At 35.6% G+C, this 14,896-nt stretch overlaps 1 protein-coding gene across 1 annotated transcript in view; it reads left to right on the forward strand.

Annotated features, from left to right (window-relative positions):
- Positions 1 to 14,896, forward strand: part of JAKMIP1 (janus kinase and microtubule interacting protein 1) — a 110,738-nt gene that overhangs the window by 70,409 nt on the left and 25,433 nt on the right. Inside the window, exons 12-17 of the mRNA XM_019470632.1 lie at positions 1,510 to 1,572; positions 2,767 to 2,865; positions 5,755 to 5,856; positions 8,862 to 8,915; positions 9,936 to 10,001; positions 13,692 to 13,760. Of these exons, the coding sequence (XP_019326177.1) occupies positions 1,510 to 1,572; positions 2,767 to 2,865; positions 5,755 to 5,856; positions 8,862 to 8,915; positions 9,936 to 10,001; positions 13,692 to 13,760 (453 nt within the window). The remainder of the gene's footprint in view (positions 1 to 1,509; positions 1,573 to 2,766; positions 2,866 to 5,754; positions 5,857 to 8,861; positions 8,916 to 9,935; positions 10,002 to 13,691; positions 13,761 to 14,896) is intronic.

Genomic DNA, 14,896 nt, shown 5'->3' on the forward strand with positions numbered 1-14,896 from the left:
ATCAATTTTTTCTACTTGTGTCAACTGGAGTAGTTGAACCTGCAGGTCTGATGTAACTGTTGAACCTGCCTTTTACCATATGCATGCATTGGGCTGTCCACCCTAAGTCTGTGAGCGCAACTCCTTGTTCATTCCTTGACCTTAGTAAAATGCTAGTTAAATGTTAAACTAGACATTGGATTTTATTTTCAATATTTCTTTCAAAAATTCTTGACAAATGTCATGCCTTTTCAGTACTCATTTTAGTATATTATTCTTAGTATGATACTTTTAACGTCATAACCCTGAAGAGCTTGTTTACTGCATGAAAGTTAAAGTGCACTTGCACATTCTTGTATATGAGTGGGAAAAGGAGAGAGAACAGTAGAATATGAAACTATAGTGGACTGTAGGTAGAAAAACTAACTTTAAACTTTTTTAAAAAATGCTAATTGGAGTAAATATTATATCATAATGTTTTAGATTTTTTTGGTTGACATTTCAAGGCTAGTTAATGGGCTGGGATATCCAGATTTCATTAATTTCTCGTGCAGCATCAATGTGTAAATACCTCGCTGACAAAGAAAGAATCAGCCTTAATACTTTAGTAAAGACATTTAGATGTTAAATAAATTGTCCTTTTTACCTAGAAAAGAATTTGATCTATAGTTAGTATGGCATATTAAGTGTTGGCTATTGTTTTATTAAACTTATTAGAGCAGTGTGAGCTAGGTTATGTAAATACTTTTCTCTAGAGGGAGAACAGAGCGAATTTGGCTGTTAAAACCCATTAAACCAGAATGTCCAGCTATGGCTGGAGTGAGTTTTTGTAACTTGGGTCTTTAAAGGGATATTGGATGAAGCCTTTTGAAGCCATGGAAAAACCTAAAAGGAAAGATCAGCTTTGGAACAAGTGATCAAATGGAAATACAGTTTTCAAATGGAGTATAGAATATCTTATATCCCTTCCCTTCCTCCATAGCCTTGAATTTCTTATCACAAACACTGTGTATTGGCCTGATTCTCACACTTTTAGCAGAGGGCAATCAACGGCATACCACTGAAGCTTATTTTCAGTCATTTGGGGTAATTAAATGTTTTTCTTACCTTTCTCCATTGGGATTTGCATTACAACACTCAAAATGGGATGATTTTGCAAGAAAGTTCCCAACTCTTTGCAATGGAAAGAAATAGTTTTGAGTTAAGCTGAGTGAATAAATGTTTTTAAAATGACATAAAATATAACTGCGTTCACCCACAATTGTTATATGTAAAGATTTTAAAGTGTATGCTTAGCTGGAACATATTAGGAAACAAGAGACTCAGCTTCAGGAAAACAAAGGAACTTTTATTTTCTCTGTAGTTTAAAATGCTAGTTATCCTGGAAATATTTATGATAGCTTTATTTTTTTATGTGTGACCATTTTTTGTACTTGAACTTACAATGATGTCTGAAACCTTCTAATTATTGTGGTTATTCATTTGTCAAAATGTATATGATTTTGATGTTTTTAATCCTCTTCCTCATAGGATTCAAAATGGGTAGAAGAAAAGCAGCTGTTAATCAGAACAAATCAGGCGTTGCTAGAGAAGGTACGTGTTTAGAATCTGGGAATATTTTCACAATTGCTGTCCTTTATCATAAAAGGAATGGTAAAAGGAAATGAACGTACTAAGTACTGGAACATCAACATGAAAATTGCTTACTTTATTTCTCTCCAGAAACAGAAATTCTGATGAAAGTCTCTGATTAAAGTACCAATATGCTTTTGTACTCTTTGGGAATGGAAGCTGCTCTTTATTGTGGAATTACATGTTGTATAGCCAACAGTAGAACCCAAGCTGGCTGATGTTTCTAGTGTCCAACAAAATACTAAAATATTAAGCATAATGTGGAATCTTGTATTTTGCCAAACAGTTACACAAAGATTATTATTGTCATGATCACTAATAAAATTGCCTTCTCCCTTCAGCCTTCCTTTTTTTTACAGTTTTCCCACACATTAAGTAATACTGATTGATTTAAGACTATTGTATCATTTACTGTCTGAGATACTCAGAGCTGAGCATCCTCATTGTTCTTCACTGATATTGGAGGGAAAGTTAGCTAGTACCCAGGAAGTCAAAGAATTATTTTTGTTAATTAGTAGCTCAATATTAATATAGTAGGAATAAGACAACCAAAGAAAAATTCATGACTAAAAGTAGCTACAGCCAGACTTAATTTATTCAGACACTTACATGGGTATTATAAGAGTTATAGTACATTATGCCAGATGTTACACTTCTATTTAGTAGTATTTACTTTACATTAGTTGGCATAATGAATTTCTGTCATTGTTAGTGCCCCAAAGCACAAATCTAGAAAATTAAAAAGGAGGCACTAAACCCCCTCCATTATTGTCTTTCATATACCATAAAGAGTAGATGTCTAGTTATGCAAAGACAATGAGAACAGTCTACCCAAATGTTAATGTAATCCAGTTTCATTCACTTGATTTTAAAAGGAAGCCTGTACTGCTTAACTTATTTAGATGTAATATTCATATAACTTTTCGTACTACTGACTTCCAGATTAGTATTCTAAGAGATCATTGACCATTTTCTGCTGGCAGTTCTCGCAAATATTTTCTGATGTGATGTTCCTTCTTTATTTCTAAGACACGGCCCAACTTCTAATGAGAAAGTGAAATAATTAACAGCTTTGTCTAAACCCCTGGCCTGTAACTCTGTACAGTACCTTTTCTATTGCTTACGGGGTGTTATGATGTTGTGTTTGTCTTACAGATTTACAGAATGGAACAAGAAGAACACCAGCTGAAGAACGAGATGCAAGATGCAAAAGACCAGAATGAGCTGTTAGAATTCAGAGTGCTAGAGCTTGAAGTAAGAGATTCTCTCTGTTGCAAACTCTCAAATGGAGCAGAAATTATGTTTGAACCCAAGCTGAAATTCCTGTAAAGATTACTGATGTCTGGTGCATGTTTAAGGGAAATCACTTAGGTATCTATTTTTTAAATGTTGTATCTTGGGATAATGAAATTGATACCACTGCCTTAATATGTTTTGGAGAGAGTGCTCACTAATGTTTATAAAGATGTAATATAGCTAATATATATTGCATATAGTTTGTTTTTCATCTAATAAAATATTTTGTTTTGCAATATTTTGCCTTTTTTATTTGTTTCATTTCCATAACTGCTCTTTTCCTGCATGTAAAATCACTTGGTATGTATAGTACAGCCTTGGTTGACATTGTTTAAATTAACACACCTTCTCACGTCTTGCATGCAGTGAAATCTAAAGATCTGACACATCCATCACTTTAATGTATAATTGCTTTTAATTACATTAAGATTGACAACATTAATATGAAGTAAAATGATCTTAAAAGAACACATTTTGATAGCAGCTTTGAAAGAATTTCTCTTACCTGAAATCCATTTTCTGATTGTGTAACATGGTCATGGACTGGAAATAATTGGCATCAGTCAATGAAAAAAGGAAACAAAACCCTCTGAGAATGTCAAAGTGGTGAAGCGCGAGTACAACTTCTGTATGTGGAAGTAGTATGTTGCCCATAGCAAACAAATTCAATACTTTGCATAAATGAAATAACAGTGAAATTATTTGAACATGTAGCATGTGATTACAGTAGAAGGCGATGGTTCTCATCACCTCGTAAATGGGGCCCATGTTGAATTTAATAACACTAAACTACTTGTGTGTGATGCACAGTTGTCACACGGTTGTATTGCCTGATAACACATTGTTCAGTTTCAAAGATCATCAGCATTCTTAACACCATTTAGAATAAACTCTCCAAGAAACCTGTCATTGTCACTCCTCCATAGTTTTCATCACCCAGCACGTTTCACCAAAAATCTTGGCATGTGTAACTTCTCTGATAGAGATGAAAATGTCATGTCTTCCTGTTACGTGGATGTTCTGCTTTTTGTCTTTGACATTTCTTAATCTTTTTTTAAACCTTTACTTTATCAACCATACATTTTGATGTCATAGCCCATTATATTCAAAATTATGAATGTAGGATATTAGAATTTCAGTAGATGTTTGGGAAAATAAAAATGCTTTCTAATATATATCTTTATATTTTATTAAGCAACTGTAAAGTAAAATACTGAACAATTTAGCATTTGAGTTGGCAGTCATACTAGAAATCACATGAAAAATAGCTCAGTGTGATGTGTTTTGTTTTGTCATGTGCCAAATCTTTAAGGACTTGTTTCGCAGAATAACAATGGAAGTATTTTTGTGTGACTGCAAGAAAAGATTGTTTTCCTTAGTAGGCAAGCATTTAGACACAAATGTGACTAACAATGTGAATGCTTTAGCAAAATGATGAATGCTTCTGGTAATCATGACAGTATTTTTTTGAGAGCAATTAAATTATTTCGGATGAAAATTAGGCTAGAGTAGAAAACATAAACATTTGTCTATCATTTAATGCAAGCAAATTCAGGTGAGTTTAATGCAATGAAATAATTTTTTAAAAAATCTAAAATGGTAACTGAATTTGGACAAGAATTAAGCTTCTGGTGTTGGATTACAACAGCTAGGTCATTTAAGCCCATTTCAAAATTAGGCTGTTAATGCAAAAATTATTTAAAATAGAGCCTATGAGGGGGAAAATTGTGCAGAGTACAAAGATTTTTTCCCTCTACGTTGTAGTTTCAAATTAGGTTTAAGCTAGTTAATGAACAAGAGTTGCCATGCTTTGTAACTTGCTTAAGTGAATGCATGCAGCCTGCTTGCCATATCAATTAAAGCACCTGAGTTAGGAAATTGGGCAATGCATGGATGGTCATAGGAACTAAAATATTTGCGGTAGCTCTCTTTCATTATACTGTCAGAAACTGAAGCTCTTGTTGTCAGTGCCTCCTCTTGTAATATGGAGAGGAAATCTGATTTTCCTCACTCGTGTTCCCATGGCCATAGAGAATTCACAGTAAGACCGGCACCTTGGCTGCCCAGACCCTTCAATCCAGTCATTTTCACAAGCACGTTAAAATTTAATTTCAGTAAAATTGCTTATTTATTGTTTTACCCTATTTCTGCCTTCTGAAGAAATAATAGGTTGGTATTTTGAAGAAACACATGAAAGTCAAGTAGATGGATAAGTTTTAGAAATACTGTAGTTTTAGATGTATCATTTTTAGTTTTGGCACAAAGAACATCCTAAGTGTAGAGTAGTGCTGCCTTTCAACATATTCTGACATCTTGGGTTGTGCAGTGAATAGGATTGGGGATTTTACATGCTCTAACAGAAAGGTTAACTGTAGAATAAACAGGGAGCAGATACACAGCTTTAATTTTATTGAGAAAATCTTCAGTGATAATATTATTTCATGATGGAGTTTGAATTTTTTTCTGCAGTTTCTTCTTCCTAAGTTGTTCTTTGTTCCATGAAAGAAAGCAATAGTTAAATAAGGTTATAACCAACATAAAAAACTGCAGAGTTTTTTAGGGCTCCAGTCAGTTATTTGGCCAGCGTGCAAGGGTTCCTGCATCTGAGGAATGTTGGTTAACTTTGCAGAAACTGCGTGTGCATGGAACCACTTGGAAGCTAACACCATTTTTGTGCTTAGCTAAAGCCAAAATCCTTCAAGTATGGTGAAAGTAGGAGGAAATACCATATATTTGGAATGTGAATAGGAATCTGACTTTTTAATGTACAAGTATGTGTTGTAAAGGTGGGAAACAAATGTTTACATATAATCATGCGTGTTGTTTTTAAACAAAATCTTTCCTCAGGAGAGAGAACGAAGGTCGCCGGCATTTAATCTTCATATAACCACCTTCCCTGAAAACAATGGAAGTGCACTTCAACTGTTCTGTCAACAGGAAGGAATAAAGGTATATGTAGAGCATTAGTAGCAGTTGGATGGCCAGGATCTTTTTCGGAATGACCAACCCAATATCCAAACAAATGGTTTGCCATCTTGCTGTAGGGAAGAAAATCTGAAAAAATAAATATAGTAAGAAAAGATATTTTTAACTGGGGAAAGGGTTTCATAAGAATATGATCTGGTAGTCTGTCAGGAGTTCATCAATGAAAATGAAGGCTGGTCAATCAAGATAATTTACATTTGGTCTGGAGTACTGCTGTAAAAACATTGCAGAGAAGAATGTGATTCATTGTCAGGCTTGCTACAGTACTTTCTTCTTGATATTAAATGTTTTCATCTAAGGTCAGAATATGACGTTCACCTATTATTTTACACCCAATTTAGTGAAGCAGCTATGCATTTTGTTTGTTGAATTAATATGCTTAAGTTATTTGCCTAGGCCAGGGCCTTGAAGCATGAGGCGCCTGATCGAAAATTTATTCAAATAGGTGAGACTCTTATCTATCATTTTAGATCAAGCACAAGATAAACATTCAGATCTCACTTGGTTAGCTTCTGCTGTGAGGAAGCAAGAATTACTCTTTTCACTTCTGTTCTCCCTTGTATAGGCTAGCTGCACAAATTGATTTGCATGCTGGTTTACTTAAGACTGAATTCAAACTTGCTTTGTCAGTAAAGTTGCACAACAGGCCAGGGTAACTTTTCTACGAGTAACTAAAGTGGAATGTCTCTGTGTGTTACATACTCCATGGCACTCACTGGTAATTTATGCTTGTATTTGTAACTGTGTTTACAAGTCCTCTTACAGAAGGCTTGTTTCTATTCAGTGCCTTAATAAGCACAATACTATCTGTAGTGGAAATAAACTGAAATAAACTGTACATATTGTTAGGGAGCTGAGTAGTCTAAAAGAAAAAAAAAAAGTTAAAACCTGCTTCTTACCTACAGGTTTGGTTGGGTAGTCATTTCCCAAACCACACCAAAAGTCATCAGTTAGCGTATTACCTTTCAAATAGAGCCTCCATGGGATGCCAGACCTGCTTTTTAGCTTATCTGTTATTCTAATTTGCATGTTGGCTGTAGCAGGTACAGCTGACCAGGATCTAGAATTCATATTTTTTTCTATTGTCTTCTGTTGCATTCCTAAACAGAGGTGGTTTTTTTCAATCTGCCTTTCAGTTCACTTACCTGGAAGCAGGGGCAGTCACCTAATACGGGCATACTGAAATTGTTGACTTTTTATATGTTTTCAGTGTCTTTTGAAATTGTTAGCCATCAGTAGAAAATTAGATTCCAGAATGATGCAAAATCTGATTTGGTTTCTAAATCTTCCTATATGCTTCACATGGAAATAAATGAATTAGAATGAGTATTTCTGGCTCAATAGGTGCAAGAACTTGCATGTCTTACTAGTGAAGAATGGAATTCAGTGTAACTGATCAGCTAAAGAAATTTCCATTCAACATTGTCAATGCTGATCATAATCAATAGTTTTGTTTTTAAGACGGATCCAAACACAAGTGTGTATTAAGCTCCACACCATTCTAAAATTACTGATGTGCACTGTTTGATAGCTGATGTAACATTTGAAGACACTGCTGAGGTGTTTGGGAAGAGAGGGAAGAGAGGGAGGGGACTTCTCAGGATAGACCAACTTGAACACAACACATTATTCCTTTTTGGAGCCAGGATGGACTAATTTGTAGATTCTCTCCCACATCTGTGTCTAGTCTTCAGGAAATCTTTCATTTCTTATTGAGCCTTCCTCACTGCAGTCTGATAGGGACAGAATCATGAGCAAATATATTCCGGTGTAGCTATGTAATTTACAAGCATAGCTAATTTAGCTTTAAAAAAAATTAAAGATTGATCATCCTGACTACCGACATAATGCAGTTGCACAACACATAGATGCAAAACAGCATGTTACGTACTGTAAGTAATGAAACTAGTGAGCCAAGACACAGCCCTCTGAAATGTTGGCCTCTTCTAAAAAGTGCTGAACATGAGTAGAAGTTGAGGGTGCCAGCATTTAACAAGGCAGTCTTACTTTATGCATGTGCATTAAGCATTTTGGACTAACATGAACTGGTCTTTGCCCATGCTCTCAAGCCTTCCTACCTTCAAATAGCATGGCTGCATACAAGCTGTCAATGGGAATGATCCCTGGTCCGCGTTAACTTGTGGACCACACTTTGGATAGTTCAGGAGGATGTGATTAGCGCAGGTTAAACAGTTCCATGAACCTTTTCAACAACTTTTTAACGTAGAAAATAGAGTTCTGGGGCCTATGAATGGTCCCTGGCACTTTGTAAAATAGACATCGTGTGAATTTATTCCTCTCTCTTTTTGTATCAGAGGAGTGTTTTTCTTGATTTCAGTGACCAGGCCTTAATAAGGATGGTTTGTTCACTGCTTTTTGTGGATCTGGGGGCTGACTGGCAGAGAAACGTGGCTTTCTACTCACAAAGGTTATGAGCTGATAGTGTTTGGAGGAGCATGTTCAGTGCGCCGTGCATATTCCCTTCTGCCACTGTAAGGCTGATTCGAATCTCCACTTTTTTGTTTAACAAAGAAAATAAAAACCAAACCACCCAACAAATCTTCTTAGCAATTATTTTGTTCATGCTCTCTGTCCTTTTAACTTCTGTACCTTGCCGTGCTTGATGCTCCACTCCAAACAAACAGAAAAAACCAGTCCTTTAAGCCTGTTCATCAGTTTTGATCTTTCATCTGCATACATCAGCAGGATGATAAGTGTAAATGGTACCGGAACATTCTGCCCTCATAAACAGACATCCAGGTTGCTTGCTATAATCAAGAGTGACATTTGGATTTGTCTCTGAAAGTATCAGTAACACTTTTGTAATTGTGATGCAAAACTAATGTTTCACTTATTTACATTTCAAGTCTTTTTGCATGCAGAAGTGAATAAAGGGTACATAAAATGTAGCATATAAAAACTGTTTCTCACCTACTTTATAAAAAATAAGTGTTGAACATCTTTTTCAGGACGTGAATATATCTGAACTTATGAAGAAGCTAGATATTCTTGGAGATAATGGGGTAACAAATTTTTCATTTCAATTATACCTCTAGTTTTACGGTTATTTGAAAGCAGGGTTTTTTTTTGCCACAGCAGAAAATAACATTCAAGAAAATGCACAGGGTGATTTTTATATGCCTATATTCGTATGAACAATATGAATGGTTAGGTATTACTTTTACAAACTTAAAAGAAAATCTTTCCGTTAAACTGATGCTAGTGAAAAGTGTATTTTCTCAGGACAGGATTTGATCTTGGCTGAATGACATGGAAAAAAGGCGCTGTAGTAGGCAGAGGGAAAAGATATAAAACAGACTAGAGGAGAAAAATAAGGAAGTCAAAGCCAGACCAAATTATTCCTGAATTTTTCCTCTTGAGTAGTAATAGTAGCACCTGCTACTGTGAAGGATGCCTCTGCCAGGAGTGGATTTTCTGGGAGAAAGGGCAAGGATAACTGGTTCCCTTTCTTCCCCTGTATTGCCATATACAGTATAAAATCCTGGTCATGCAGTTGGGGCACAAATATTCATGAAGCTGTGTCCAGTTCATAGGTAGCTTTAACAGTCTGTGGTCTTTATAATACTAGTTTTAAGCCCTAAATTTACTTTTGATGTTGAAAGTTCTGTGGAGGTTTCTATGGTACTTGCACTTTCTTTGCATTGTTTTCATTAATGGGAAGTCTAGCTCTGAAGTGCATGAGGGGGAGATTCACTTGCTGCAAGGCTATAGTCCAGTGAATTGGCATTTTTCTGGCTAGAAAAAAAAAAGAAATTTCAAAATCCCTGACAGAAACCACTTAATTTTCATTGAATAATGAACTATTGCAAAAGTGTTGTGGGAATGGTGTACTGAAATAGAGTGGAGACTAAGTACCCTTGGTTTAGCTGTTAATACTTTCAATCATGGGATCCTTTCTGGTCATGTTTATAAAATCCTAAATGTTATAGCTGATTTACTGTTTAAAGTACAGTTAAAATTTATTGCATGTGTTAAAGGATGGATTTCCAATCCAATTTAAAATGCATCTTTTTGTATTTTAGAATTTGAGAAATGAAGAACAGGTTGCAATAATTCAAGCTGGGACTGTGCTTTCCCTCTGTGAAAAGGTAGAATTCAGTAAAGATTTTTCTCTGCCTAAAGACTGACCATGTCTTCTAAGATATCACATAACTTTGCCAGGGAAGCATGGCTTTTCTGTTCAGGTCGTCTGGATTGGAGCATGTATTCATCCTTACATGACTGTTGGAATTGTGATGTCTTGAGGTAAAATCAAACTTTCAAAATAAACCAAATTTAAAAATAAAAACATATTTTGGAGATATTCCCTTAGAATATAGTACTAAAAAGCCACTGAACAAAAGAGACTTCATTCTCAGAAGTGCCAGTGTTCTCAGCTCTCTGGGAACAGGGTGCTGTGAAGTCCTCTGTAAGTCGTACCACCATGGTCCATTGTGGGCTCATTTCTGTGTATGACTGGAAAAGCTCCGAGTGGTCTGTGGTCCTTTCCTCTGTGAGTTAGTGGGCAGTAGCGAAAAAGTAGTTTGTACAAGATAGGTAATCAGTCAGGTCACTCAGTTCTGCATGACTAGTTCTTTACTTCTCCAATTACACAGAGAATATAATCTGTATATGAATAAAGATGACATTTAGAACTAAGAAAGACTCGCCTTTTTTTCTGAAGAAGCTTTATGCATCCTTTTCATAGGTTTCTATTAAATCTTTCCTAGATGCATTTTTGAAATTCAGAATCAGAACATTAAAATTAAAATTTGAGCATTTTGTAATAATTGCTTTAATTGATATAATTTTGATAATCTACTTATCTAAATATCTTAATGTAGATAGTCTAAATTAGGTAATTTAATAATCATTGATTTAAGTGAGTGATTCTACAGGCAAAATAAAAATGAGGAAAAGTGCTAAAATCCCTATGCTTTTCATTGCATTATAGCATTAAAAAGAGGAGGTGATGACCATAACACTTTACATCCAATAAGGAAAGCGGAAGAACCCCAGTACACAAGGCCATGATAGAGAGCCAAACCGGACAGACTTTAGGGACTGGATTGGGTTATTATTGCTCAAGTAAATTAATGCTTGTGCAGAAAGTGCCACTGGAATTAGGGAGTTTGTTTAATTTGTGTCAGAGTGGTGCAGAATAGAACATACATTTTGTTATCTATAAATTATTTCCATTAGCAACTGATCACAGCAATAACGGATTGGAAGCTTTGTCAACTGCAATAATTCCTTAAATGAATAGAAACATACAATTACAATGGAGACTTTATTTATTTATGCTAAAGTTGGTCTATAATTTCATTTCACATTTTTTTTTCTTTTTTTTGACAAAAGTTCCTAGTTTGCCTTAACGGATTTTTTTTGTGGTCTTATCAGATAATCTGGTTATTACAGAAATTGAACACTCCGTCAGAAAGATGGAGATTTTAGTTTTATCTTGTATAGGTAAATGGACTGGATTTAAAGAATGAGATGAAAATAGTTCATGTTACCTATGGACCCTATCCATTTTATGTCATTTTAGTGAAGTGCCTCACAGTAATCTAACAAGTACAAGCTGATAGCAAATTGGATCAAGAGGGTACTCTGGGAAGCATGAAACCTTTTCCTCTTTTTCATGGTGCACATTTGAGGTACAGGCTAATCAGGTGACTCTGGTTTTCTCAGTAACAGAAGGCACTATCCACGTCCAAAGTGTCCAAAGACAAAGAATAACAGAAATTAGTCTTATGCTGTCCTTAACAAAACAAACATGATACCAAGTTTCATAATACTGTGTTTTACAGCACAGACGTCGTCAGGCAAAATCTGATAAGTAAGACTGGATGATTGTTTTAACATAAGTTCTATTGGGTGCATATACTGAATTTAGATTAAAGGAAATTTAAAGCAACTCCACTGCCTTCTCCAGCGTAATGTAACCATCTCGATGTCCCTCTAAATAAGGGCCAGACAGCTTCCCATATGCATTCCTATAGTTCCTTAATTACAAGAAACTATCATACATAATCATCTCATAATGGGATCTTTTGGTAGAGAAATGGTACTCAGTCACAGCTCTTGGGCTAGTTATATTCACGTGCTAATTAATCACACTCAGTGTTTATTTAGGTCAAATCTATTATACTCAGCCACTATAAGTGATCTTTTGGAAATGAAGCAAGGAAAGTTTCTGGGTTCTGCTGGCACAATTCCAGAAGCTTATTTTGAATGCTACAACTGATTATGACTCCTAAATACATGGTTGTCTCTTCTGTGCCTCTTGGTTCCAGAAAGGCTTACAGGTATAGGAAGATCAGAATCAGCATTTAGTTTTGCATATCATTCATACCTTCAAAAAAATTAGGCCTCTAATTTTTGCAAATAACCCTTCATTTGCAAATATTGAGGGTAGCTGTGAGAGATGCTGAGGACTTTCTATTTCTATTGATTTCAAGGGTTCAGAATGCTCAGTCTTGCCGAATGCTTTATCAGCAGTGAGACTTTCCTTAGGAATATCTTCAGTCTGTCACCTTCAAAATGAAGAAAACAAAGATGATGAAAATAGAATCACTGGGGAATATGGTGTTCCTGTTCACTTTTTTCAGTTCTGTACAAAGCTAAACCTACTAAACAGATAAAACAAGTTTACATTTTTATCCACTGGTCTCTTAAATAGCGGAAGGTCCAAAGGATGAAGTAATGAATTCACATTTTGCTTGTTTGTAAACTTATGTTTGCAGATTTCCTGTCTAAATCTTTGGAAAAAAATGGATATGTCATTAATTCCTCTGAGTCTGAGCCCCAATGAATTCACCAAAACCCTAAATTAAAAAAAGTTGATGTGTAATGCTTACCAAAAGAATTAAATAGGAGTAATCTAGTGTTAGTAAGCAAAGCATTTGAGGAAAGTGATAATTATCAGTGGCAAAGCTACAGTTGGTCTTAATGGGAGCTGGTGCTACAAAAAGAAGCATTAGTCTAAACTATACTCTCTGTAAGCTAGTCATTGATCCTTTTTGTAGACCAATAAGGAAATGAAATAGAACAATTCAGAACTGAGCATTCCCATCCATTCCAATAAACTTAAATACTGAATATTAATATAATCCTGGTGATGGTTAGTAATTAAGCACAAGTAATTCTATCCATGCATTTAGCTATTACAATATGTAATTTTACCTTTGGAATGCAATGGCCATTCTTCCTAATTCTTTATCACCAGAATGGTAAAGGATTCATCATAGCAACCGCATGAACTTCCATCTGTCTGTCGGTTTTATTGTTCCCTCTACATTATCAATGTTTTAGAAGTGAGCCTTTTCCCACGAAGGGTGCAGCAAACTGTGCAAAATAAAGGATCGAGTTTGCCACCTTGCCTTTTGTTTAAATTGCCATCTGGAAAAATGCAAGACTGGTGCCCTGAAATCATATGATGGTTTTGCAAATCAGGCCAACCAGCATTGGGTATATCAAGTTGCAAACAATCAGGTTAATTTTGCATTCTTCACCCAAGTCTATTTTGTATCTTGAACTTTACAGGGGGAAAACCCTTTAAGTTATTGTAGGAAAACAGCCTCCGCTTGTTAGTCTTTAGTATGTTTCTACAGTCCTTCATTCTGCCTGTGTTTTCACAACCTTATTCATGTGTAACTTCAAAGTGAATAGACAGTGAGGGGAATAATATGCCTGGGAGTGTTGGCAACAAACTTGCAAAATGTTCAGTGCAAATTTTTCAAAAGCTCTGTTTTTATCATTTTTTATTTTTTCCTCCTCACACTGCTATGTTCATGTAGTGGTTAAAACAGATAGAGGGGACAGAAGCTGCACTGACACAGAAGATGTTAGACCTGGAGAATGAAAAGGTAAGGAACAGTAACTAAAAATATAATTCATTTAGGCAAAACTCATCTCAAGGGAACGTGTATAGACTTCATCACAGGTTGATTTGCTGCCTTTCTCTGCTTAACAATTGCTTCATGGTAAAATTGGCACGAGGTTTCTAGAACAACTTACTGCTTGTATTCTTTGGGGTGGGAGGGAACTGTCAAAGCTATACAGAAAAAAATAGCAAAAGATACACAAATTAGGACACAAAGGCATAACTTTACAGAGCGTATTAACCAAAAAGTGTGAAATTGTCTTTGTGCTTTCTCTGTGTATTAATTTGTCTGGCAACAGCATCGTCTTTTTAATCTTGGGGTCATGTTAATAGAATTGTCAAGGATATTCCTTTGCTCTCTGGTATTCAGCTTCTGGACAAGTTGTAAAGACCTCTTACTCCAGATGACCTTTCTTGCCCCAAGGTCTTCATGCTTAAAGACAGAATGTTTTCTCAAAAGCAGTTCTGTCTTGCATAACAAACTCAGTGCTATACTGACCTTATTTTTCAATATGTTGAACAAAGAGTTTTGGAATGAGTGGTTTTATTGGTTTACCGTGCATGCTGTGCTTCTCATCTTCAAATGGCTTTACAAACACTGATTAATCCTCGCCACACCTTTTACAGGTAGATAACTAAACAGCATTACATTCATCTTAAAGAATGGGAAACTGAGACAGGGAGGTTAAGCGATTTGCCCAGGGCCACTGAAGAAGTGTGTATTTGGGCCACAATCAAAAAAAGAAGTGCTCAGACTGTGTTCTCTGTTGAGAGTAGCCTATCATACTGGTTGTACTTTAACACAGGTATGATCCTTTCGACAATTATTTTTAACTTGTTATGGAAAAATGCAAAGGTTTTGGAGAGGGAAAGTGCCCACAAATACTAGATTCTTTTATAAAAGGAACTGGAAAATGATAGTTTCTTTCTAACTTGGTTTACTATCTTCCCACTTATTTGTGATGTTTTCAAGTCTTAGAATCATAGAATCATTAAGGTTGGAAAAGACCTCTAAGATCATCGAGTCCAACCGTCAACCCAACACCACCATGCCCACTAAACCATGTCCCTAAGCGCCTCATCTACACGTCTTTTAAATACCTCCAGGGATGGGGACTC

Source organism: Aptenodytes forsteri, unplaced genomic scaffold (assembly GCF_000699145.1).
Source record: "Aptenodytes forsteri isolate BGI_AS27 unplaced genomic scaffold, ASM69914v1 Scaffold111, whole genome shotgun sequence".
NCBI classification, from domain to species: Eukaryota; Metazoa; Chordata; class Aves; order Sphenisciformes; family Spheniscidae; genus Aptenodytes; species Aptenodytes forsteri.